Source organism: Stenella coeruleoalba (assembly GCF_951394435.1).
Source record: "Stenella coeruleoalba genome assembly, chromosome: 4".
In the NCBI taxonomy this organism is placed as follows: Eukaryota; Metazoa; Chordata; class Mammalia; order Artiodactyla; family Delphinidae; genus Stenella; species Stenella coeruleoalba.
In genome coordinates, this window is record NC_137149.1 from 18765929 (window position 1) to 18793857 (window position 27929).

A 27929-nucleotide genomic window follows, 5' to 3' on the forward strand; every position below is an offset into this window, starting at 1 on the left:
TGATTTTTAGGAAAAAGTACTTACTCTAGAGAAGGCACTGCAGGAGGCATAAAAAAGAGCCCTGATGTGTAAGCGACTAAGCGTTAGAAGTTTTAAGAGACTATCACCTCTTCATTCCTACCACCTCAGTCCTTCCCCTTCACCCTTTAGCTGGTCCCAGACAAGATTCAGAACTGGGCGGAACCAGCAAGTCTGGCCCTTTGGCCAAGAATTTGCTTTGATTTACAGCACTTATATGGCATCTGAATCTCGACAGTTACTGAGTCAAGTGGATTTTCAGGCTACCTATGTCGGACTCAATGCGGATCTATGCTGGATATATTTGGAAAACCGGCCAAATCTTGGGATTCAACCAACTGAACGGCTGTGGGTGAGAATGTCGGGGGCGTGGAAAAGTCTGATGGTGATTATGGGTGGGTCCAAAGTCCAACCCCGCAAATAAACGCTACAACACTGGTAAAGACTCTTTCCTATGCAAGGAGTCTTCATGTGCATCCTAAGACCCGCACTGCCCCCGTGCCCACACCACACCCCTCCTGTAAAGAAATGCTGCCTAGGGCTTCGCTGGTGGCGCAGTGGTTGAGAATCCGCCTGCCGACGCAGGGAACACGGGTTCGTGCCCCGGTCCGGGAAGATCCCACATGCCGCGGGGCGGCTGGGCCCGTGAGCCATGGCCGCTGAGCCTGCGCGTCGGGAGCCTGCGCTCCGCAACGGGAGAGGCCACAACAGTGAGAGGCCCGCGTACCGCAAAAAAAAAAAAAAAAAAAAAAAAAGAAAGAAAAAAAAAAAAGAAATTCTGCCTACCAGGCCAGAATCGCTGTGAACCAAGGAGGAGGGAAGTCGCTAAAGGCCAAGCCCCAGGCACTGTGGAGGCTGAAGGATGCCTAGCGGCGCAAGGTAAGGACAGTCCCCTCCGCCTCTGGTAATCCGGCCGGTAAACCGAAGCTGGACCAATTCAGCAGACCCACCAGGCTCTAGAGTCTCATCCCTTCCCCCGGCCCCAAGAGGTTAGAAAAGCAAACAATATCCCCCCACATCTCCGTCAAAGACTTAGCAGTTGGTAGAAGCACCTCGCTACGAACCTCGCTCTTTTCTCCATCCCTATGGGAGGCTCCAGTTCCCCGAAGTTCTGCCTGACACTGTGACGCCAAAACGCCCGGGGGAAGAACCTTCCTTTCCGGTTCGCATTTTGCGCAAGTGCGCCGCGGGCCCAGCTGGGCTAACGGATAGTCCTGGTTGCTAAGAAACCCTACGGAAAGTTCTGCTTAATGGTAGCCTGGGAAAGGCATAGCGTTACGCTATTGGTAGAGAATAGAGTGGGGGATGGCCTCAAGGACCTTCTTTTGTGACCATTGGGTGGCATGACTGTCAATCAGTGGGGGCAAGCCTGTGTGGGCGGGGCCGCAGAGAGGTCGGCGAGAGAGGCCTTAGCAACGGCTAGCAGGCTGTGAAGACTACAGTCGGGCTGTGTGGCGGGCGGGTGAAGCCCGGAGGTCCCGGTTGAGGGCGCCGGTCGGGGACATGGTGAGTGCGAAGCTGCAACCACTTACTGGGGCAGGGCTGGGGCTGAAGTTTCTCCCCGGAACAAGGAAGGAATTTAGTTTACGAAATGTATTATTCGCCTCCTTTCATGATCCTCGACTGTCATTAGTAACCGCTCCCTTCGTCGCCGAATAGAAGCGCACTGTCCATAACTCTAGAGACAGAAGAGCGGTTCTCCAGTTCATTTTTTCCCCTCCTCAAACCCAGTAACCGCTATTACCAACGGTGTTGGAGACAGAAACCGCTCTCTAGCCAGAAATGAGTTGAATACAGAGAATAAGATGCTTTAAAACCGTTGGAGGGCCTGGGCCTCTAGGAAAGACATCCAGAACTCTGAAAAAACTGGCCGGGGGAGCTACGAACTCTGTCACTGGAACTGTTGAAGATGAGTGTATCTGCAGTCCAGGGATCAAGAATCTGATGCTGCCACAACCAGTCTTAAGATATGTGAAGCTGGCATCTAGATACACGGGTCGTGGAGTCTCTGCCACCACTGCTTCTTAACCCAGAGCTGCAGACAAGATACTGAAATGAGGCTGCAGAAGAATCTCAGGAGTAACTCTGGGACCTTGCTTGCCAGCAGAAAATGGCAAGTAGCAGGAAGATGACCTCCATCTTCCCCAGATACGGATAATTGGTCCAACATTTATTCTTCTCCCAGGTCCCTGGAGTAATTTTTCACCTGGAAAATGTATTTTTTCATTTCTCAGTCTCTGCAACATAGAAAAGTATGTGAGAAGGTGGGAAAGGAAATGATGTTCCAATCAACCATGTCTCACAAAATAAATTTTATTATGAGACACACAGGCAGAGATGAGAGTAAATATGCCTTAAACACTGCTGTTCAGATATACCAAGTAAGGGACTTCCCTGGTGGCGCAGTGGTTAAGAATCTGCCTGCCAATGCAGGGGACATACGTTCGAGCCCTGCTTGGGGAAGACCCCACATGCTGCGGAGCAACTAAGCCCGTGTGCCACAACTACTGAGCCTGCGCTCTAGAGCCCGCGAGCCACAACTACTGAGCCCACGTGCCACAACTACTGAAGCCCCCGTGCCTAGAGCCCGTGCTCCACAGCAAGAGAAGCCACTGCAATGAGAAGCCCATGCACCGCAACCAAGAGTAGCCCCCGCTCACTACGACTAGAGAAAGCCCGCGCGCAGCAACAAAGATCCAGTGCAACCAAAAATAAAATTAAATTAAAAAAAGATATACCAAGTAAGGCCAATTGTTTTCTGACATAACATCTGCTATTCTAGCATGTCTTCTTTGCCTCTTTTCCGTATCAAAAGTCACTAATTTGATGGAAAAACCTAAGATGTAAAAAAGAACCAGGCTTTCCAGCAAGATATGAATAACTAAAATCACAAATGTTAGCAAAGGGAAAGGGGGAAATTCTTGAAGTTCATTATATGATAGGGACTAGGATACTTGAATATGTTTATTATATTTAATTAGTTCATCATTAACTCTTCTGCTTCTGGTACTTTTTCCAGTTACACAGTTTATCTTTTACCCACATGTGTATTTATTACAGGCATCCAACTGCCGCACAAGTTCAGGCCAATGGAAGAAAAGAGCAGCAGAAATTGAATGAAACCCAAAAGCAAGAAATTAAAGAGGGCTTTGATTTATTCGATGTTGTTGGGTCTGGAACCAGAGATGTGATAGGATTGAAGGTTCTGAAAATACTTATAATTCCAAAACATTTGAAAAACTCTCATTGCTTTGTTGCAATCTTTAAATCTTTCTTTAACAGTAGCCTTCTGAAAGCTTGATATAAAATCTCTTCAGTGCAGACACCTACCCCTGCAGTGTACATGCCTGGCCTGCATTAACAAAACAGTATCTCGTTAAGCATTTTATTCTTGTTTTATGAATGAGTAGGCCAAAGCCCATCGTGTCACAGTGACATCTTATGGCACGGTAGGATTGGAACCTAAGCCTGCTGACCTGACTTTCTAGGTTTAAGCCTAGTGCATAGTGAAAAAGAGAGAACCTAGTAATTAATAGGTAGTTTAAGAGCTAGGAATGAGATTGTGGCCTGTTATAATTTATTTGCTTTCTATTTCAGATTGCAATGTGGGCCTTAGGATTTGAACCAAAGAAAGAAGAAATTTAAAAAATGGTAGCTGAAATTGACAAAGAAGGAATCGGCACCATTAGTTTTGAAGATTTTTTGGCCATAATGAATGTAAAAATGGTATAGTAGTGATTTTGTTTTTCAATGAAATACAAGCAGTAGCCTTCTACAATTTTTGGCTGAAGCGATCAGAGGAAGAATTGGAACTAGTTCTTTAAAGATGGGTAGGATTTAGATAGATAGGAATAACAAGATTAAAGATGTTTTCAGGGTAGTAATGAAGACTGTCCAGTGTGGAGAAGAGGTTTCTTGTTAGGAAATAATAAGGATATATGGCTGGATAGAGAGAACGGGGCCAGCTTTTTTAAGCCTTGAAATCAGCAAACAATTTATTGAGTGCCTATTTTTGTCAGGCAGTATCCTAGGGAGCATTGAATGAGACAACCTCCCTGTTCTCTTGGAGCTTATATTTTTGAAATGGATCTCAGTTAGTGAGGTTAATACAAGATAGATTCTCTTTATCACCCTGTGGCTCTTCCACTTAAATAAACCCTGAGTTTCAATACCTTGAGGGCAGATGTGAATGCACTGGAATAATTGTTAAAAGCCAGAGCAGTAAATAGAGCTCAGCTACCTGCTGTGTTGCTGTTCTAGACCTCAAAGACCTATACATCCAGACTAATCAAATAAATAAATGAAAGACTAATGACATTCAGTTGTTTCTGTTTTTAAGAGTGAAAAAGATGAAAAAGAAGACATATTGAAGGCTTTCAAATTATTTGGTGATGATAATACAGGAAGTATATCACTAAACAATATCAAGGGGGTTGGTAAGGAACTAGGGGAAAATTTGACAGATGATGAACTTCAGGTAAATTTTACTTATTTGTATAATTATAATTTCACATATAACTTATATACAATTATAATTTATTATAATTTATAGCTATATTCTTTAGTTGTATTAATACATTTAAAATAAAATTTGGTTTTGAGTATGTATTTGAATGTTCATTTATATCATTATTCCTTTTTAATAGATTTCACATATCCTATTTACATTTCATTTTACAGGAAGTGCTTGATGAAGCTGATCATGATGGGGATGGAGAAATAAATGAGGAAGAATTTTTGAGAATGATGCAAAAGACCACTCTTTATTAATACTGTTTTTTGTTCCTTCTGGCAAGTTGTTAACAAGTTTGTATCTAAGTCCCATAATATCTGTATGTATTCATTTTCAGTGTTTAGTTTATGTACACAAACTGGCCTTTTGTTATCTAGTCCATGTGAGAAGTTACATGTTTCTACCAATATGTTGTTAAATCTGTAGCATCAAGAAACAAAGGAAATGTAGTGACTTCCTTGAACCATGAATCTGAGAACAGTATTAATTCCAAGTGCTATTTTTAGAGCCCCAGGGTCCAAAGACTTAGATTTTTTTTTTTTAATTTAAGGAAATCAGCCCCACATCAAATGAATTTGACAAGCAAGCCATTACTTTCCCTGTTACTTTCCTTTTGTGCAACTCTAAAAATGATGAACATTTGCTTTTTAACCAATTATTCAGATACATAAAGCCTTAAATAAAACTATCTGGCAACTTCATTATTTGCTAATTTGCTTCTTATAAAGAAATTCAAAGCAGCACTTATATCATCCAGATTTCCCCATACGTTTGACCCTATAAGTTAGCATTTATTTAATACCTATGTCCTAGGGCAGGTGCTAGGGGTTTTACATATATTATCTCAGTTACTATTTAGAAGCAGTAGTATTAGCTCCATCTTACTACATATGAGAAAACTAAAGTTCAGAGAATTTAAAATTGCTAATTTGCCCATAGATGATAAAATATGGATCCTAAATCTTATAACCTCACTCTTCATTATGTTGCTTCCCTGTGGATAAAAACTCTCAGGATAATTGTGTGTATTTTCTAACTCATATAATTCTATGACCCTCTTGTAATTTAATTTTATTTGTTTTTTATGAAAAAGCCAAACTATGGGGAGTCTTTTGACCCCCGCTGGGCCGCACAAGAATGGGCCTTGGGCCTGGAACACTTCCTTACCAAGAGATGGAATCCTTACAGCTTACACTGGTCTTGTCACCTTGTCTGTAATTATCTTTCCCTATTTCAGACTCAATGTGTACTACTTTGTTCTGCTTAAGTACATGTGTCATATGGCACCTGGCCAACCCCAGTGCCTATCTGTCCCCTTTGGGGAGAAGACGGGGTTCTTCTGTTGTACAAGAAGGGTGTGTGTTGGCCAATTGCCCAGTGTCGGCTTCTGGGAGGGACCTGCTGGCTATAGGAAACTGACACTCACTACTGAAGCTGATCTTTCTCTGTCTTTTCTCTATTCTAGTAAAGCACTGTTCCAGCCAGTACTTAACTGCACTGTGTTTTCCTTAGCAACTCTGATACCAAGATGCAGTGGGCAGAAGTGCTTCAGGCTTCTGCTCCTGATAATAGGTAACAGATGCCACTTGCTGGACAAAACTCTTCCTAAAATCAAGTACATGGTAATGGTCTTTGGAGCAAGAAAGGCTGGTAGAAAATGTTCCTTTAATTGCCCCACCTAGTTTATTTTTAGCTCAACTGAAATGAAGACTAAAGTTTTTTGTTTTGTCAACACAAGAGAGGTTTTTATTTGATTTAAGCTAGGTTGGCATATGCTAATGAATGTTCTTAAGTGCTTCACAGTATTTTTAATTCCTAATTATGTAGCATTTCCTCTAGACTAAAGAACGATATACCTACTAAACATGCTTCATATGTGAAAATTATGGCCTTTAGGTTGTTAAAAGATTTATATTTTTAAGTGGGTAATACACTTAAAAATACACATGAACAAGTTTAAAGAGTTCTAAATAAGTCTTCTTACCATTCAGCCCCAGGTCTCCTCAGAGATAATTATTTTTACCAGTTTCTTATGGATCATTGCAGAGGGTGCATATACCTATGCACATGAATAAAGAATAGATTTTTTTCCCACAAATGATAGCATACTACATACATTGTATATATTAATTTTTTCACTTAATATATTTTAGTGATACTTCCAGAGCAATGCAAATAAAATGACTCATGCTAATGGCTATATAATATCCCATTGTAAAGATTATATTTTATTTAAGAGTCTTCTATTGGTGGACATTTTCTTTATTTCTAATCTTTTCCTTAATATCCTTATACATATGTCTCTGTATAGATGTGAGTATATCTGTAGAATTAATTCTTACAAGTGAGATAGTTGGGTCAAAAGCTATATGCATTTTAATTTAAACGTTTTTTATTTTGATAGATATTGTCTTCTAAAAATATGTTTGCCAAGTTACATTCTTAATAGTATATGAAAATGCCCATTTTTTGATAAAGTATTACCAAACTTTTTGATTTCTGCCAATGTAACAAGTTGCAAGTCATATCTCATTGTAGGTTTAAATGTTAAATTCTTTTATGAGAGGCATTGAGTATCTTTTCATATTTGGGATCTATTTTTTTCCTTTCTGTGTATTGTCTGTCTGTGTCCTTTGCCTATTTTTCTGGTGGATTTTAAAAAATTTATTGATTTCTAGGAGCTCTTTCTATACAAAGGAAATTAATCTTGTCATATGTGTTACATGTATTTTCCTGTTTGTTGTTTGTCTTTTGATTTTAATTATGGATCAGTTTTTAAATTTTAAAAAGCTTACTTCATGAGATTATTTCTATAGATGTTCAAACTATTGTAACAGTAAGAGGGCAATGATGTGTCTTTTATCAGTATTTATTCTCACAATAACTGTATTTGTCCTACGAGACTGTAGTCTAATTCTGAGAGTTAAAAAGTGGGGGACAGGCTTCCCTGGTGGCACAGTGGTTGGGAGTCCGCCTGCCGATGCAGGGGATGCGGGTTCGTGCCCCGGTCCGGGAGGATCCCACATGCTGCGGAGCGGCTGGGCCTGTGAGCCATGGCCGCTGAGGCTGCGCGTCCGGAGCCTGTGCTCCGCAACGGGAGAGTCCACGACAGTGAGGGGCCCATGTACTGAAAAAAAAAAAAAAAAAAAAAAAAAAAAAAAAAAATTATACAAAAAGTGGGGGACAAGGTGATTATTTATCATACCATTAAATTTTCCATTTGAAAAATAATCATCTTTACTTTTTAGATGAGATGATCTGGATTTAATCCAATGCTGGAGTAAGGGAGAGTTTTATAAGCATTAGATCTGTTTGAGTTTGCTTTATGTTTGACTGAACCCAACTAAAATGCCTCAAACTCTAAAAATGGCCCTGGGAATATTGCTAGAAGAGGAAAATCCAGGACCAGGCCAGAACTCTTGAGCTATTTTGGAACATATTCAGCCTTCTATGACTGCTGTGGCAGAAATTAACTCCTTAAGATGAAGTGAAATTTGTTGGGGTATTTACATCTCAAAATGTTCCCCTATTAAAAATACTTTTTGAGGGCTTCCCTGGTAGCACAGTGGTTAAGAATCCGCCTGCCAATGCAGGGGACATGGGTTCGAGCCCTGGTCTGGGAAGATCCCACATGCCGCAGAGCAACTAAGCCGGTGCGCCACAACTACTGAGCCTGTGTGCCACAACTACTGAAGCCTGCGCACCTAGAGCCTGCGCTCTGCAACAAGAGAAGCCACCACAATGAGAAGCCCGCGCACCGCAACGAAGAGTATCCCCCGCTCACCGCAACTAGAGAAAGCCCGCGCACAGCAACAAAAACCCAATGCAGCCAAAAATAAATAAATAAAATAAATTTATTTTAAAAATACTTTTTGAGATTTATAAATTTTGTAAAAAAAAGAAAAAATTGAAAATTATGACTATTTTATGGTTTCACAGTCAAATAAAGGCAGATAACGTAAGATGATAAGACTTAAAACGCTTGAATCATCTTAGCCAAAGATCTTAGAATTCACTTACTTTTATCCCAGAACAAATTCAAACTTACCTAGTTTTCTACATTTTCCTTCCTCTCCCGGGAGCAAGATCAAATCCAACAGTATGTGGACAACTTAAGAAGCTCTCATAAAGGCATAAAGGTGGTCGAAATTAGAATAATGCTTACTAAAAGAAAAATCATTTCAATCACTAATCAACATCAAAGTTTTTAGATTGTCTGCTAGGTAGGGGGGCTGTGAAGGATACAATGAATTAGATGTGGATCTTATTGTCTCTAAGTTGGCTGGTAGTTCATGTGGTAGGCATCTTCTGAAGTGGCTCTCAGTGATCCAGTTTCCTGGTATCCTTGCCTTCGTGTAATCCCTTTGTTGAGTGTGGAGTAGATCCAATGATTGGCTACTAATTAATAGAATATGGCAAAAATGATGGGAGGTCTCTTACGATATTGGGTCTTAAAAGACGTTTACTTCCCTCTACTGGCACTCTCTTGCCTTTTTGTTTGCTTGCTCTGGTGAAGCAAGCTGCTGTGTTTTGATCTGCCCTGTGAAGAGAACCACATGGCAAGGAGCTGAGAGCAGCCTCTGGCCAACAGCAAGTGAGGGACCAAAGCTTTCAGTCTGTCAACAAGGAACCAAATCCTGCCAGCAACCATTTGAAGGAGCTTGAAAATGGATCCTTTTCTAGTTCATCTTTGAGGTGGGCTGCAGCCCCTGCTGGCACCTTGATTACAACCAGTGAGAGACCCTGAAGCAGAGGAGGACTCAGTTAAGCCACATCTTGATTCTTGAACTTCAGAAACTAAGATAATAAAGGTTATTTTAAGCTACTAAGTCTTGGGAGTAATTAGTTACACAACAAGGGATAACTAATACAGTCCCCCATCTTGAAACTTGTGTGTTCACTTCTTATCAGTTGGGTTGCTAGATATACAAGTAACCAAGTAACAATTACAACTCTCCATACTAAATATAGAGGAGATTAATTAGACTTATCACATGAGAATATAGTTAAACAGCAATACCATTCATTAGGGTGCTACTGTTCTCTGACTACTCACTTTCAGCCACATACCTGAAATTCAGCAAGTTTTCTACCTAATGTTTGTAGCTTGGTGTCTTAGTCTGTTTGGGCAGCTATAACAAAATACCACAGAATAAACAATAGAAATTTACCTCTCACGGCTCTGAAGTCTGGAAATCTGAGATCAGGGTGACAGCATGGTCAAGTAAGGGCTTTCTTGTGGATTGCAGGCTTTTCATTGTATCCTCATTGGAAGGGGCTAGGGAGCTCTGCGGGCTCTCTTTTATAAGAACACTAATCCCATTCATGAGGGCTGTACCCTCATGACCTGATCACTTCCCAAAGGCTCCACCTACTAATACCATCACCTTTGGGGGTTCGGATTTCAACATATGAATTTTTGGGGGGGGAACATACACATTCATATCACAGCACTTGGATATCATGAGGAATTCAGCCCACCAATGAGAGGACCCCTAAGAACTTTATTATAAAGTTCCATTTTGCAGTTCCTGCAACCTGAAGCTGTCACTCAAATGACCCTTTCCTTAGAGCCATTGGCTGGTATAGATGTCCTAGAGTTCTGACTGATATTTTAGTTGCTAACAAGCAGGTGTTGGCAGTGAAAGTAACTAACTACTGGGCTTCAGGCAGCACTAAAAGCGGGGTGATTTCAAGGTTGGTGCTGATAGAATCTTGGCAACTACAAAAGCAGACCGACAAACACCTTAAAATGGATGAAAATACATATTGGATGGATCACCATCTGGCCTAGGAATCAGCAGCAAGCCAAGGATACAAGAATATGTAGCAAAATCTAAACAATTCTTTAATTATTAAAGAAATTGACCCTGAACATTAAAATGTTACTTCAAAGAAAACTCTAGGTCCAAATAGCTCGTTGGTGATTTCTGCCATTTAATGAAGAGGATATTTAATCCTTCCAGAAAATAGAAAAAGAGGTAACTCTTCCAAACTTGGTTTGTGAGGTCGGCAAAACTTTGTTACCAGAAGCTACAAGCATAATGCATTTTAACCAAGTTAGTTTTGTTTCAGAAAAACAAGATTTGTTTAGCATTTGAAATTTGATCAATGTAATTAATATATCACATTTTAGAATAAAAACCAAAAATGATGTAATCATTTCAGTAGGTAAAAAAATCTCACACTTGATCAAACGTAACCTCCATTCATTGTAAAAATTTGTGGCAAACCAGGAATAGGAGAGAATTTCTGTTAACTGTGTGAAGGTATCTTCAAAACCTACAAACATCATCTTAATTGCAAAACATTCAAATCTTTCTCTCTGAAATGAGGAATAACAACAGAATGTCCTTTATCACTAACTTCTATTCAATACTGTCCTGATGAGCTAGCCAGTAGAGGAAGAAATAAAATTCTTTTTATTTGCAGATGACATGATGCATACACAGAATAGTGAAAAGAACTCATATATTGCTGATGCAAGGCTGTTATGCAAATGCAAATATAAATACAATTGTATTTTTACATACCAGGTACAAATAACTGTAAAATGAAAAAAATTAAGAGACTAATTATAATAGTATTAAAAATATAAAAATCCTATGACTAAATCTGATGAAGCTATACAAATCTTCTACATCAAAAACTATAAAAGAATATCGAGAGAAATTAAAGAAGACCTAAATAAATAGAGGAATATTATGATCATGGATTGGAAGACTCAATACTATAAAGATGTCAGTTCTCCCTTTATTGATCCATAGATATAGTGCAACCAAAATCCTAGCCTGTGTGGAACTTGACAAGCTGATTCTAAAATTTACAGAAATCCAAGGGGCCAGTACACATTTGAAGAACAAGGTGAGAGGACTAGCTTGCCTGAATATCAGGATTTATTATAGACCATAGTAATTAAAATAGTGTGGTGCTGACTAGGAGAGACTAATGGACCTATGGAATAGAGCAGAAAGTCCTGAAACAGATTCATACATATACGGCCCTTGCATTAAAACAAAAGTAACTATGCAGATCAGTGGGACGTTTTCATTATAACAAATGGTTCTGAGTCAATAGGATATCCATAAGGAATAAAGGAAAACATGATCCCAAACTCACACCATACATTAAAATTAATTCTAAATGATCGTTGATCTATACATGAAGAATAAGAATATAAAGCTTCCAGGAGATAACCTAGGAAAATATCATCATGATCTTGGAATCAGATCCTAATTAGGATACAAAAAGCACTAACTTTAAAGGAAAACACTTATAAATTGGACTATATTATAAATAAGAACCTCTCTTCATAAACAGAGAGTATGAAGATATAAGCTACTAAGTGGAAAAAGATATTTTCAATAAATATACCTGACCAGAAAGAGAAAAACAAATATCGTATATTAATGCATATATGTGGAACTTAGAAAAATGGTACAGATGAACTGGTTTGCAGGGCAGAAATTGAGACACAGATGCAGAGAACAAATGTATGGACACCAAGGGGGGAAAGTGGTGGTGGTGGTGGGGTGGTGTTGGGATGAACTGGGAGATTGGGATTGACATACATACACTAATATGTATAAAATGGATAACTAATAAGAACCTGCTGTATAAAAAAATAAAATTCAAAAATTCAAAATAAATAAATACATATACCTGACTAAATACTTGTATGTAGAATATATAAATAACTGTTTAAAAATCCGTAAGAAAAAGCCCAGTTTAAAACAATGAGCAAAAGACTTAAGCAGACATGTCATAGGAGAAGATATCCAAGTGATCAAAAACATGTGAAAATTAATCAAAATAAGGAAGGTAGTAGGCTGAGTAATGGCCTCCCAGGAGATATCCTTGTCCTAGGCCCTAGAAAATGTGAATGTTATCTTATATGACAAAAAAAGGACTTTGCAGATATGATTAAGGATTATGAGATAGATTTCCTGGATTATCTGGTGGGCCCTAAATGTAATCACAGTGTCCATATGAAAGAGAGGCGGAAGGACATTTGACACATAGAAGAAGAGAAGCAAATGTAAGCATAGAGGCAGAGAGTGGAGTGATATGGCTAAGGAATGCTGGCAGCCACCAGAAGCTGGAAGACTTAAAAAATGGATTCTCACCTATTGGCAGTGTATCCCTGCTGGCTCCTTAATCTTGGCCCAGTGAAACTGGTTTCGAATTTTGGACTCCAGAGCTATGAGAGAATAAATTTCTGTCATTTTAAGCTACCAAGTCTCTGATAATTTGTTTCAATAGCCACATGAAACAAATACAAGGGCAATGCAAATTAATGTCGCCATGAGAGAATTATAAATCCACCAGAATGGCTAAAACTAAAATAACCAATAATTCAAAGTGTTGGTAAGAATGTGAAACAATGAGAATTCTCAACTACTGCTTCTAGGAGTGTAAATCACTTCAACTGCTTTGAAAACAGTTGGCATTATTCGATAAAGAGTAGCATATGTATATGTTATGATCAGCATGTATTCCTAGGAACAACATATCCAACAGAAATGTGTGCACATATGGGCCATGAGACATAAAAACTGATCATGGCAGCAGTATACATAATAGCCCCAAACTAAAGACACTCTAAGTGTCCATCAACAGTAGAATATATAAATAAATAGTTACATATTTATATAGTGGAATGCATATGCTAATGAAAAAACAAATTCACTCACATGCAGCAACACGGATGAATTGCAACCATAGCATCGACAGAAAGAAGCCAGGAACAAAAGTATATGTTCTGCATAAATGCCATTTCTATAAAGTTCAAAACCCAGGCATATCTAAAAGACAAAATAATGATTACCTTGGGGAAGAGGGAGGAAGTAGTTGTTAGGAGAGGGCTTGCAGGGGATTTCTGAAGTGTTGGTAACTTTATATATCTTGGCTTGTGTAGTAATTACTTAAGTGTTTACATTGTCTTAATCCGTTGAGCTGTTTATTTGGCTTGTGCATTTGTGTGAGTGTTGTACTTCAATAAAAAAAAGTTGAAAAAAATTCATGTCATATTGTTAGGCATCATAATTTTGTGTCATTTACATCAGTAATGTGGAGAGAGTCCTGGGGTGAGGGAAGTTATCAGCCAACACACTGATAGACTAGAGAGGGATGCCAAGCATTCAGTTACAGGAGGATCTAGTGAACCTTCATCTCCTGTGTACTCCTATTAATCGTTGGAGCCAATACTGGAAAGAAACTATGTTTGTAATGAATATGAAAATCTTTTCAACTAAATATATCTCTGTTGCATATTAGTTATGTCCCTTTTTTTCAATACTAACATTGTTTATTTATACCCTATTTTTTTCGTGAATCGATCTTGCTAGAGGTTTCTCAGTTTTATTAGAATTTTCAAAGAACAAACTTTTGAATTTGTTTATCCTATTGTGTCTTTGTTTTCTATTTCATTAATTTTAGTTTTATTGTGCTACCTCACACCAGTCAGAATGGCCACCATTAAAAACTCTACAAGTAACAAACGCTGGAGAGGGTGTGGAGAAAAGGGAACCCTCCTACACTGTTGGTGGGGATGTAAGTTGGTACAGCCACCATTGAAAACATTATGGAGGTTCCTCAGAAGATGAAAAATAGAATTACTATATGATCAGGCAATCCCACTTCTGGGCATATATCGAGACAAAACTCTAATCCAAAAAAATACACGCACCCCTATGTTCATAGCAGCACTATTCACAACAGTCAAGACATGGAAACAACCTAAACATCCACGGACAGATGAATAGATAAAGAAGATATGGTACATATACACAATGGAATACTACTCGGACGTAAAAAAGAATGAAATAATGCCATTTGCAGCAACATAGATGCAACTAGAGATTATCATACTAAGTGAAGTAAGTCAGAAAAAGAAAGACAAATACCATATGATATCACTTATATGTGGAACCTAAAATATGACACAAATGGGGCTTCCCTGGTGGCACAGTGGTTGAGAGTCCACCTGCCGATGCAGGGGGCACTGGTTCGTGCCCCGGTCTGGGAGGATCCCACGTGCCGTGGAGCGGCTGTGCCCGTGAGCCTTGGCCGCTGGGTCTGCGCGTCCAGAGCCTGTGCTCTGTGGTGGGAGAGACCACAGCAGTGAGAGGCCCACGTACCGCAAAAAAGAAAAAAAAATAAAATAAAATATGACACAAATGAACCTATCTATGAAACAGAAACAGATTCACAGACGTAGAGAACAGACTTGTGGTTGCCAAGGGGGAGGGGGTTGGGAGAGGGATGGGTTGGGAGGTTGGGGTTAGCAGATGTAAGCTTTTATATATGGAATGGTCCTACTGTATAGCATAGAGAACTATATTCAGTATCCTATGATAAACTGTAATAGAAAAGAATATTTAAAAATGTATATATATATATATGTATAACTGTATCACTTTGCTGTACAGCAGAAATAAACACAACATTGTTAATCAACTATAATTCAATTTAAAAAAAAGGATGAGAATTGTGATTCTTCCAGTATAACAAAACAAAAAGCAACAAAAAGAACAAAAAAGATGTCTACAAATTCTTTGACATTTCTCCCATCAACAGGAAGATTCTTCACTTCCCTTCCTTTGAATATGGGTTGTACCTAGTGACTTGCTTCTAACCAATAGAATGTAATGGAAGTGACACAAGACTTCTGAAGATAGATTAGAAAAGGTGATATAGCTTCTGCCTTGCTCTCTTTCTAAGCATCCAACCCAGCCACCATGCTATGTTAGGCAGCCACTTGGCACAACCACATGTAGGTGTTCTGGGCATAGCCCCATGGAGGTTCCAGCCAATAGCTAGCATCAACTAACCAGGCAGGCAAGTTAGGGAGCCTTCAGATGCTTCCAGCATCCAGACTTTGAGCCATCCTAGCTGATTCCGAGTAAAGACAAGATGTCCCCACTGAAGACAAGATGTCCCCACTGAACTCTGCCTAAACTGCAGATTTGTAAGCAAAATAAATGCTGTGATTTTGCTGAACCAGTAAATTTTGGGGTGGTTTATTAAGTAATAATAGAATACAACTTGCATCCTAGACTTATTACACTTTTCCTTTAATTAGTACTTTTACCAATTCCCCCAAATAGAATTTTACAATATAATGATAATCAAAAGAGGGTTTAACTCCATTTCTCTCTCTCTTTTATTGGCTATTGTCATATATTTTACTTTTATATATATTCAAATCCCTACAAGATATTATAATTATTTGTCTTTTATAAACCAGTCTGTATTCATTTAGATTACCCACATAACATTTCTGGTGCTCTTCATTCCTTTATGCAAGCCAGTGGTTCCATCTAGGATCATTTTCTTCAGCCTTTATAACTCTTTAGTATTTGTTGTGGTAAAGATCTACTGGTGATAAGCTCAGCTTTTGCTTGTCTGAAGAGGCTTTAATTTTTTGCCTTCTTTTTTTTTAATAATATTTTTACTGTGTACAGAATTCTACGTGAGAAGGTAGAAAGGTTTTTTTGTTCTTTTAGCATTTTAATGCCATTCCATTATGTTCTGATTTCCATCATTTTTGTTGAAAAGTAAGCTTACAGCTTTATTGTTGCTTCTTTGAAGGTAATGTGTGGTTTTTTTCCCCTCTGAGTGCTTCAAGATTTTTCTGTTTTTCTTGGTTATTAGCAGCTTAACTCTGATGTAGCCAGGTGTGGTTTTCTTTATACTTTTATTCTACATGAGGTTCACAGAGTGTCTGGATTCTGTGGTTTAATGTCTTTTATCAACTTTGAAACATTTTTAGCCAGTATTTCTTCAAATGTTTTTTCTGAACTATAATTTCCTCTCCATTTCTAGGACTCTAATGACATGCATGTTAGACTGTATCACTATTCTTCATGTATCTCTTACATTCTTTTTTGTATTTTCTATCCCTTTTTCTCTTTCTGCTTCAAACTAAGTATAGTTTACTTACCTGTTTTCCAGTTTACTAGAAGGTCTCTGTTCTACCATATCTAATAGATTCCAGGTCTCTGTTGAAATTCTCCATATTTTCCTCTGTTTTATTGAACCCACTTATTATTTTTATTTTAAAGTCCCTGTCTGATTGCTTCAATATCTTAATTATCCCTAGGTCTATTTTTATTGTTATTTTAAATTATGGCTTTTAGTTATTTGGTTTTTTTTTTTTTAGCCAGGTATTATGGATGAAAAATTGGAGAGGCTATAAATGCTATCATATTCCTCCACAGAAGATTAAGTTTTCTTCCAGCAGGTATGTAAAATATAGAAGGATTATTTTAATTCTTTTGAGAGATGGTTTTAGTTATTATCAAGGTTTTTATATTTTAGGTTTGTCCTTACTCACAGGATACAGTACTTCCATGTTTTGACTGAAAGCCCTGGGTATTTATCGACACCCCCTGCCTTCCTTCATCTTGCCTGGGCTTGAACTCAAATTTCAATCTTTGCAACATTGCACAGCTATTTAATTAAACTTTTGCTCAGCTCTTTTGTTCTCTCAGATGCTATTTTCTGCTGAGGTTTTTGGGGTCTCACCCTGGGCATGTGTAACTAAGGAGTTAGCCAATGAGGGGGTAAACTTGGGGGATTTGGACAATTTTCTCATTTCACTCCACCTTGATTGAATCCCTGTTATCTATAACTTTTCCTCTCAAGTCCTAGACACTTAGGCAGCCCCAGATTCCAACCTACTTCCCCTGAGCCCAATTAAGATTCCTACCTTTCTGCTTGGGGCCTATTTCCCCTATTTTGTGAATTAGAAAATGTCCTCAGGGGAAAGTCATGGTGAGTGTGGACCTGCACTCCAGTACTTCTCTTCTCTCAAGGATTGTAGTCTTTCCTTTCCAATCCTACCCAAACTGGGTGCTTTTCAGTTCCTTCACGCAGTTGTTTCACATATTAGCTTTTACAGTTGTTTTCAGCAGGAAGATTAGCTCATCATATCCTGAACCAGAAATGTCAACATTATTTTTAGGAAAATAAATCTGAAACTGAGTCGCCCTAAAACCGAGTTCCCCTGCTGAGTTGATGATTAACCTTTCTATCCAAAACTTTATTCCCTTTCTTGTCCCATACCTGTTCCCCTCAGGATTGAGGAGTATCAGAGGAAAGGGGGGATTGAAACCGAGCAGGACCCTAAGGGGCCCTCCCAGGTACAAAAGCCCTTCTGCCCATTTCTTGTTTGTAGAAAAAGGCTTTAGTCTCCTGGGCCACTGCTGAGTTCCAAAGAGCGGACCTAAACAGTTACTAATTAGGGATATACATAACAATTTTATACATATCTTTGAGCTGTTCTGCAGGAGCTAAGGACCCCACCCCCACCAAATGGAGGATGGTGACTTCTTGCTGAGCACAAGCACTAGACTCCAGACTGGTTGGAACCAGAAAGTTGATGATTAAGATTCCTGAAACATCACCCTGTTACCTCACCACCAACCAATCAGAAGAAAGCCATGCACCCTGCAGTCCTCACCTGAAATGTTGCCTTTAAAAACCTTTCCCTGAAAGCCACTGGGGAGTTTGGATCTTTTGAGTATGAGTTGCCTGTACTCCTTGCTTGGATCCCTGCAAATAAACACTGTACTTTCTTTCACCACAACCCAGTGTCAATAATTTGGCTCTGCTGTGCAGTAGGCAAGCAGACCCTAGGTCAGTTCCATAACCAGACCGATGACAGTGGACTATAATTGGGAGAGACTGCTGGCCTAAAGGTCTGTTAGGAGGCTACTGCAATCATGTAAACAAGGGATGGTGAGAGCCTGACTAGTGAATAGCTGCATTTAGGACTGGATTCAAATCTTTCATTTAGGCTACCTTATTATTTATTCATAAGACTCTGATGAAATAGCAATATTAACTAATAGTCATTGAGTGTTTATTATGTGTTAGGCACTGTTCTATCTCTTTTACATGGATTTTCTTATTAAGTCCTATGCTTTTTGGATACTATTATCATCATCCTGAATTTTACAGATGGGGAAACTGAGACACTGAGGGTTTAAATGACTAGCCCAGCATCACATGGACAGTAAATGGCTCCTCTGGACTTTGTGAGTCAGGGCCTCTAGCTCCACCTTCTGCTCTTAACTACTATGCTCTGCTGCTCTCATCATTCCTTGGAACAGGTATTATAAATGGGAGAGGCTGATAATCTGTATTCTCAGAGGGAGAAAAGCAGAAAAATGAATTCAGTGGTTATTTTGCAGTTGTTTGGAAAAATTAATGAAGAAATACTTAAGGGAAGCGATACATCTGGAGAAATGAACTTAAAGAAAAAGATATTTTTTTAAACAAAGGAATAGATTCAAGTCTTTGTAGATTTAATGGTAGAGAGTCATGATATGGCCAAGAGTAGGCAGTCAAGACAAGCAGAAAACTTGGAAGATCCAAGATAATTATAGTGATAAAAGTTATTAATGGATATTTTATATATGGGCATGACCACCCCCCCCCCAATATTTTCCCTTGTGTTCTTGGTGATGGTTCATTTTAACCAGAAAATTTAAAATACAAGTTTAAATATTAATTAAATGAATGAAAGAAGGAAGTACAATTCTAATATGAAGAGCTTGTATCAATTCATCTTACCCACTGGAATCAGAGGGTTGGTCCCATATGATGGAGCATGGAGAGGTCACTCCACTAGAGGGCGTTGAGGTCTTGTCTCAGTTTGGTAAGTAAAGGTGTGGTTTGATTTATTCTTATTCTGATAGTTTGACCTAAATTAGTGAAAGATTTAAAGAAAGATCAAAGTTAAAGATGTAATTTATCTAGCACAATTTGGGGAAAATTTTACAGAAACTGTATTATTCTTGAACCCACTTCCTTGGTAACTAATTATTTATGTTAATGAAAAGTCAGGAGTTTCTCTTAAAACCAAATCTGATGCTACTCATAATGTAAGCCATGGAATTATCAGGGGAAAATATATTATTTGAAGATTTTTTTAAAAAGACTTTTTTCCCCTCCAACCCAATTTTGAAGATATTTGACATTTTCCTCCATCTGAGGTAAGAATTCAATTATTTCATGTAAAAATGACAAAATGGGACTCCCTAAACTGTTAACAATGGTTACTTCTGGGAGAGGACAGTGTGATTTGGGAGAGGGTAAAGATGTTTGCTTTTTATACACCATACCTATATATGGTTTGAATTTTTATGAACATAAAGTTTATAATTTAAATAAAAAGAAGAAAATTCAATTGCATTTAAAACTTGGTTAGGAAGCTACTATAAAAATGAATTAGAAATAGAAGTCAATATAATCTGCTTAAGTATAAATTCAGCGTCCAAGTAATATTAATAAGCATTCCACAGTAGAACGCTAAAAAGGAAGGAAGGTTGCTGCTACCACTGTATACCTTAACATCTCTTGGGGTGTGTAGTGGATAGTCACACACAGGCTGTGAAGTCTTCAAAAATGAAACAATTTTTTCTAGCTCCAGTTTAGTTGAGAATGGAACACTTTCTTCACACTTAACAAAAGAGTTAATAACACAGTTGTATAACTCTCTGTTTGCAAAAGAGTGACATACAAAAGAATTAAATATATATAAACAAAGAAACATTTATAGTCAAAATAAATTATGTCCTGGAATGGGGTCCTTTAATTATAAGCTATTGGGAAAATATATAGGTGCCCTGATTACATTATTTCCTTCTGCGTTTTTATTAGAAATATGTAAGTACCTTTTACTTCTCTTAGGAACATATTGTGGATAAATCGAATATCAAACCATATAAAAATTAAGAAGTAAAAACCTATAAATGTGAGTAGCAACTCCATACTATCATTGACTAAACACTCTTGAACTGCTGTGCCCTGAGGAGTGTCGGATGGTTGGGTGGAAGCAGTGTCAGGGCCTTCATGTTTTCACTGCTAACCCAATCATAGGGGCCCTCTTCCTGCCCAAAGGACTAGAGTTAAAACATCCCTTCCATCAACCCAGCAGGGGAATATCACAGAGGCATCCAGTGGGGGGACACAGAGCACAACTACGTTTTACCAAGCACGTTGAAAGGAAAGAACGTTTCAGGAATACTAATTATCAAGATAGAATTAAGAAAATAAATTTTGAACAATAAGATAAGCAGGAGGCTAAGCTATTTTTGTTTTTTGTTTTTTTTGGAAATAGAGATGAGGGCTCTGATGATGGAAGAAACAGATGAGAATACTATGGGACACACTTTGGAGAACGAGCAAAATCCAGACAATGAAAAAAAAAAGACAGCAATCTGATTTGAGCAAGAGTAGAGACCATTTTCTTACCTATAGGTGGCTAAACATAGGATGTGTGTGTGTGTGTGTGTGTGTGTGTGTGTGTGTGTACTAGCCACTGTGTGTGAATAATACCACATTTCCCCCAACTGTGTATTTTTGGTAAATTTGTAGTATGAAACTATGCATAACTTGCATATTTAGTCATTATTTTTCAAAATAAGTTGTCTTCCTTCAAGTCCTTTTTATTTACGTATTTATTTTTTATGAAATGTAGGTTAAATAATACCATCAGGTGTCTGAAGTGGGTTGACACTACCTAATTAATGTAGCCAAAATTCTTTACCCCAACTGTGTAAAACATAATATAGAGCATCTGATAAACAATTTTTTTTTTTTTGGTCTGGATATGTTAGGTGTCGCAGAAACAAAATCTTATTCTTTTTAAAAATTTATATATACATATATATATTTTAATATTAACTTAGTTATTTATCTGATTGTGCCAGGTCTTATTTGCAGCAGGAGGGTTCCTTAGTTGCAGCACGCAGGCTCCTTAGTTGTGGCATGTGAACTCTTAGTTGTGGCTCATGGTCTCCTTAGTTGCAGCATGCATGTGGGATCTAGTTCCCTGACCAGAGATTGAACCCAGGCCACCTGCATTTAGAACGTGGAGTCTTAACCACTGCTCCACTAGGGAAGTCTCAACAAATCTTATTCTTAATGTCCCTGGATATTTTCTACTTATTATTTCAGAATTATATTGCAGAATTCTTCATGTCACCTATTTTTTAAAATTTCAATTATTTAGATTAATTTGGAAATTCAGTATAAGTGACTACTCATTCTCATGCTATAAATCTATGTTGAACAGCACTAAAAATCTATCTTACAAAGAATTTAAATGTCCTAATTAAAATCTTGTAGCCAAAATTAATTATAATCAGTAAACCTCCATTTTAAAGCTTCTGCTAACTTTTCAATTGTTTTGGAAAATTTCTAGCTCAGTAATCTTACTTCCTCATATCTCTTTTTAAAACAACTGGAAAATCTGAACCCTCCTAAGGAGGGCTGGTGCCTGTGAGTAAGTAAAATAGGTAACACGTCAACGGTGGAGTATGATTTGGGGGACAGGAAGGGTGCAGTGGGTTCAAACATGCTCTTCCACAGTTGGGCATGATTTGGATTATTTCTGGCTTAGATGACAAAGTTGGAGTCCTCATCTCTGTAGCACACAATTAACAGACATACAGGGTACACTATGGAACAAGACAGAAAACTACTTTCTAATTCTCAAGTTACCATTTAACTAGATTGGACACTTTGTCCATGTTGGCTAATTTCTCTGGGCTTTCTATTACAGCATATATAAAAGGTAGATAAGAAAACTGTCTAAAATATACTATTGTACTGCTGAAAACCCAGATGATAAGGGAAAACATCTTTTATTTATGAAATATGTGAAACCTACAGAAAATTAATTAACAGCTACCATGCATTTACCAACCAGATTTAAAAGATGTGAACAATCTGCTGAAACTGGCACAAATTTCATTTCGTATTAAAAAATAAAACACTACAGATATAGCAAAAATCACCCCCTTGCCTCTGGTATCACTTTTCCCTCCCTTGTCAGAAGTCATTGGTGTGTATCATTTCCAGGCATATGTTTGTTAACTATATAAGTATGTACCTCTAAAATTATAAATTATTGTTTTGGATGTTTCAAATATTACATGATAGCATACGTAAGTATCCTTTGACAGCTTGATTTTTTTTAACTTGACATTATATTGTTGAGATTTAGTTACATTGGTACATGTTAATATTGTTCATTTCAACTTCTCTATAGAATCGTGTTATGTGAACAGTTTATTTCTCTACTGGAAGTCAGATTGGTTCCTTATTTTTACTATCAGGAACAATAGTCTCATGAACATCCTTATATTTCTTTCATGCATATGCATAAGAGCTTTTCTAGGATAGCCACTATCTTAGCTTCAGCTGCCATAATGAAATACCATAGACTGCGTGGTTTAAACAGCAAAAATTCATTTTCTCACAGTTCCAGAGGCTGGGAGTCCAAGATCAGGGTGTCAGCCTGGTTGGATCCTGGTGAAAGCTCTCTCCCTGAATTGTAGATGGTCACGTTCTAACTCTGTTCTCACAAGGCAGATAGAAGGAGAAAGAGGTCTCTTTTCACCTCTTCTTATCATATCAGTTTAGGGTCCCACCCTTATGATCTCATCTAACCTTAATTACCTACTAAGGGCCCTATCTCCAGATACAGTCCCATGGGGGTTAAGGCTTCAACTTATGAATTTTGGGCAGACACAATTCACTCCATTGTAGCCACCTAGTAGTAAAATTGCTGGGTTGTGTGAAATCTGCATCTTCAACTTTTCTAGATATTTCCAAATTGATCTCCAAAGTGGTTGTAATAATTTACACATTCTCCAGCAAGTATACAGGTGAAGGGGTATTTTTAAAAATATTTATTTATTTATTATTTATTTTTTGGCTGCACCAGGTCTTAGTTGCGGCACGCAAACTTCTTAGTTGTGGCATGCGTGCGGGATCTAGTTCCCTGATCAGGGATTGAACCCAGGCCCCCTGCACTGGAAACGTGAAGTCTTACCCACTGGACCACCAGGGAAGTCCCAGTGAAGGGATATTTTTAACTACAAGAACTAAAAAATCCCAAATGGAAGATAGAGTGTATATTTTCAAGTCGCAACTTTTTCCAATTCCACCAATATCTGGAAAGTCTTCCAAGTAGCTCTCTCAGTATTGGCTTCTGCCAATCAGTTCTTTCGTTTGTAGCCATTGTGCTACATGGAGTGGTCTGTCCTCCTCTTTAATCCCAATATAAAAACCACTGACCTTACTCAATCCAATAGAGCTTCATTAGGGGTCAGTGATGTGGAAGAGAACTTCTCAATGGATTCATAGTGATAGCTAGAGAGTTTTCCCAGAGCAGCCAGATCTTGTTTGCTGGGGACAAATGGCACAAAGAAAGTTTCAAGTCCATTTCAGTACAGCCCCTCAAGCTCCCAGTCATCTCTGGTTCCAGCTATGAAAAGCTAGTGTTCTTTGACATCCACAGTGATTTTTTTTTGGCAAATAAGATATGGAATTTTCCTTAAAAATGGTTTAAACAGCATTTGATTCCCTCCCTCTCATTTCCTCTGTCACTCCTCTCCCCCTAATTTAGCATCTTGCTTTCTCATTTCTTCAGCACTCAGGAGCCCTATTTTCCTTTTGTTAATGTGATTCCTCCTCATGCAAGCACAGGGAGGTTTTATTTGCCCCCTGAGGTATGAGTCTGTGAATTGAGAAGTGTCTGATTAGAGAAAGGGATGGTTTCTTATGTTTCAATCATGTAGACAGTCTATGAATCAAAAGGGATTTTTCAGAGTGAGTTAAGCAATCTATTTTCCTTCCCATATGTGTCACCATTTTTCTGGAAACTCTTAGTTATCAGGTAAAACTTGACTTAAGGTGGTTCTCTGACAACTTAATCATGTTCTACACTGGATCCCACAGTGAAGCCAGAAAGCTGAAAGTGTTTGCCACTCTCATTTCCATGGCAACTGTCTGAAGGGCCAAACATAGGATTGCTGTTTCGCTGTAGGACCCAGCCGAAGAAGAAAACTGAGTGGTGAGGAAACCCCCTTTTAGTCAGAAATTTTTCTTTAGGAGGTCAAAACCTTTGAAAAATTAATGGAAAAGTACCAAACCAGACCTTTACATTTATATTTTTAATGCTGCATTTTTCTTAACCAGGGAATTTTACATCTGTGTCATAATGAATTCATTTCCCCTTTACTGCCCCTTTCTCCCTCTTTCCATGTCTGTCAGTCTATCCATTTCTTGTTCTTTCCACTGTAATGTGATGCCTCTCTAAGCCAGAAGGAACTGGAAAAGTATTTAAAAATTAATACATGTGACCAGTTATGAATAATCCCATACATATATGAGGCTTTTCAAGAGATGAACAAATAAATATCTGTCCAAGGAGTGCAGTGCAGATTCCCTGCATTATCTGGGGAACAAGAAAGTTTTCTGAGCAGGGGTCAACATGGAACAGCTGAACAGTTTTCCAGTTTCTCCTGACTTAAGATCTTTACTTTTTATTTTCAAAGATTGTGAATTTTTAGAGCAATTCTCTCATACTCAGGTACGATTTTATAAAGATAAGCTACCACTATCTTTGGTATGAAATATCAAGAAATGACTACAAAGCCTCCCTTTTTGAAAGAAGGGGGAATGTGTTTATGCCACACTGTTGGGCAATATACATAATACACAAAAAGACTTGGGTTTAAGGTTGTTGCCACCTTCAAAGGAAAACCTGAACATTTCTGTATAGCAGGCTGTTTGGCTTTTGATGGCCACAGTCTTAATTTCTCCTCCCTAGGAGCTGTTCTCTATAAAAAGGATCTTAGAGTTTTATTTACACATTTATAACTATTTTATATATATATATAATATGGCAAATAAACATCATTTTTATAGTTAGAAATTAGATCGAGACAGTGGTCTGATTACTATGAGGACACCTCTTTTAAAGTCACTGAGTAACCTGTTAGAATCCATGTCATTCCTCAGCTCCTTTATCAGGGTCAAAGAGAGACATTGAATTAAAGCAGTTATCCAGCTAGAATGAAACCGCACATACTATTGCAACATAGTTGTCTCTTTGATCTACAATTTAGCTCCCATCTATCATTTCTTAGTGCTCATTTATCAAGTTTGTTTACAGTCGGCCCTCCATATCCACGGTTCTGAATCCACGGATACAGTCCAATGTGTATTGAAAATGTTGGGGAAAAACAATTCCAAAAAGTTTCAAAAAGCAAAACTTGAATTTGCCTCACCTGGCAACTACTTACATAGCGTTTACACTGTATTAGCTATTATAAGTAACCTAGAGATGATTTCAAGTATACAGGAGGATGTGCGTACATTATATGCAAATACTACTAATGACAGCTTATATAAGTGCCTTGAGCATCTGCAGAGTTTGGTATCCGAGGTGCAGGGGTTGGAGGGGTGTTCCTGGGACCACTTCCCCGGGGATACTGAGGGATGACTGTATTTCATTATTCACAATTTATGATAATTTTTAAGAAACACTATCTAAACTCTGCCAATATTTGTTATGAAACAAGACCTGGAAGGAAGCTCCTACGTAAATAGAACAAAAGCATAAAAACTTGTTAAGTGTGGCATAATTTCTCCCCAAGCTGTCCTCAATCAAGCTGTGAACATGAAGAGCCACCTTCTTAAGCGCCCACACTAAAAAGGAATTGTATGCGTATAATCCCTATGTTACATTTTTGTTGGTTCGTGTATACATATTTGTATATGTTTACATATGCATACACACACACACACACACACACACACACACACACACACACACACTTATAAAACAAATCATCTGGATCTATGGCTTCTTGGTTTCATTTTGCTTCCTTGGACGCATGTTTCTTTGCCCTTGGACCCCCAAAGGGCAGAGTGTTTTCTTTTTGTTTATTAATATTGTGGATAGTAACAACAATAAGAAAGTCTTAGTTTAACATTGAAATACATATTAGTTGATGGTTTCTTTATACTTATAATACCACATCTCAAATTCTACAAGCAGTAAAAGAGATTTTCCTATGACTTGTAAACTCCCAGTAGAGTAGTTTTGCTATGATTTCTAAAGAAAAGAAACAGGTGAAAGTTAAGAGGTGCTGGGCCAGGATGGCACCCCCACTTCCCCCAAAGGTTAGGAGGACGGACATCTCAGAAGAATGTGTGCTGGTGCCCCCGTTCTCTAGGGGCCGCCTGACCCTGGGAGCCCACTCTTTTTGGCTTCCTGACAGCTGGTGATTCATGACACTGGAGTGCTCATGGAGTGGCCAAAAGCAGTGCCAGGCTCTAGACACATCCTCATATCTGTAATTCAAACAGAGGCGTATTTTGACGTGTTTTAAAGAGAACTGAGTCACTCCTGTAACTGTGGGGGGCTGGTGCAGGGAGGTATCTGCCCTCTGGGCACATGGAGCCAGGATCAAATTCTGTCAGAGCCTTCTTTCCCTTGCTTGTCCCTGCTTCTCTCAGAATGTTCGTGCTTTCCCACAGCAGAGCAGATGAGAGGCTTCCACACAGGGGAGGTCAGCCGGCCACGGCACCAAAGCCTCCCATCTCTACCTTCCACACAGAAGGGTCAGGACCTGTGCAGCTGAATGCGGCTAGTGGTGATGGCTTCCACTGGCCCAGCTTGGGGAGGTGGAGGTGTTAATCCTGAGCCACTCAAGAGTGTGCAAGAGCATGGCATTCCTGAGAGGGTTTTGAAAGTGCTTTTGAGAGGCACTCAGTTGATTCACAAGGTGGCCTCACTTAGTATTTAAGCCCTTGGCTCAGGACACTTCTTATCTAGAGCTGAGGTCTCACAGTGCGCTTAACAAGTATATGGACTGTGTATAAGGCATGACACATAGATTTAAACTCATTGAAAAAAAACCACGAGCTACATTAAAGGACGGCTGGAAAATCTCATAGTTTAAAAAATCATAAACTTTTATAGTTAAAATATATGATTATCAATAATATGTTTTACTGGCTATAAAACTTATGGGGAAAATAAATGATAACTTTGATACTTTTATTTTTTTAACATCTTTACGGAGTATAATTGCTTTATAATGGTGTGTTAGTTTCTGCTTTATAACAAACTGAATCAGCTATACATATACATACATCCCCATATCTCCTCCCTCTTGCATCTCCCTCCCACCCTCCCTATCCGACCCCACTAGGTGGTCACAAAGCACACAGCTGATCTCCCTGTGCTATGTGGCTGCTTCCCACTAGCTAGCTATTTTTATTTTTATGTCATAGAGTGTTCTGCCTATGTTTTCCTCTAAGAGTTTTATAGTGTCTGGCCTTATATTTAGGTCCTTAATCCATTTTGAGTTTATTTTTGTGTATGGTGTTAGGGAGTGTTCTAATTTCATTCTCTTACATGTAGCTGTCCAGTTTTCCCAGCAACACTTATTGAAAAGGCAGTCTTTTCTCCATTGTATATTCTTGCCTCCTTTATAAAAAATAAGGTGACTATATGTGCATGGGTTTATCTCTGGGCTTTCTATCCTGTTCCATTGATCTATATTTCTGTTTTTCTGCCAGTACC

General features: G+C 38.5%; 2 protein-coding genes and 1 long non-coding RNA gene across 14 annotated transcripts in view; 1 reads left to right on the forward strand and 2 right to left on the reverse strand.

The window, feature by feature from the left end:
* Nucleotides 1-9202, reverse strand: part of BBS12 (Bardet-Biedl syndrome 12) — a 94858-nt gene extending 85656 nt beyond the window's left edge. For 4 of the 10 annotated variants that reach the window (XR_013828030.1, XR_013828031.1, XR_013828033.1 and 1 more), the window contains exon 1: nucleotides 1083-1255. The gene's annotated coding sequence lies outside the window, so the exon portion shown is untranslated. Of the gene's footprint in view, nucleotides 1-1082; nucleotides 1256-8579 lie in introns of those variants that run through there. The other 6 variants (XM_079919577.1, XM_079919572.1, XM_079919575.1 and 3 more) reach the window with 2 other exon arrangements.
* On the forward strand, nucleotides 1549-6635 carry LOC307185379 (centrin-4-like). The gene is given in 7 exon segments (XM_079919578.1): nucleotides 1549-2399; nucleotides 3079-3129; nucleotides 3131-3220; nucleotides 3616-3660; nucleotides 3664-3744; nucleotides 4358-4495; nucleotides 4699-6635. Coding segments are annotated over 7 exon segments (663 nt in total). The 5' UTR covers nucleotides 1549-2231; the 3' UTR covers nucleotides 4789-6635.
* Nucleotides 9203-12196: 2994 nt separating the features above from the next.
* Nucleotides 12197-27929, reverse strand: part of LOC307185380 — a 58789-nt gene continuing 43056 nt past the window's right edge. For 2 of the 3 annotated variants that reach the window (XR_013828035.1, XR_013828037.1), the window contains 5 exons: nucleotides 23627-23737; nucleotides 19887-20000; nucleotides 19112-19242; nucleotides 13225-13335; nucleotides 12197-12731 (listed from right to left, as the gene is read on the reverse strand). This is a non-coding gene — a long non-coding RNA (uncharacterized lncRNA). The remainder of the gene's footprint in view (nucleotides 12732-13224; nucleotides 13336-19111; nucleotides 19243-19886; nucleotides 20001-23626; nucleotides 23738-27929) is intronic. The other variant, XR_013828036.1, reaches the window with a different exon arrangement.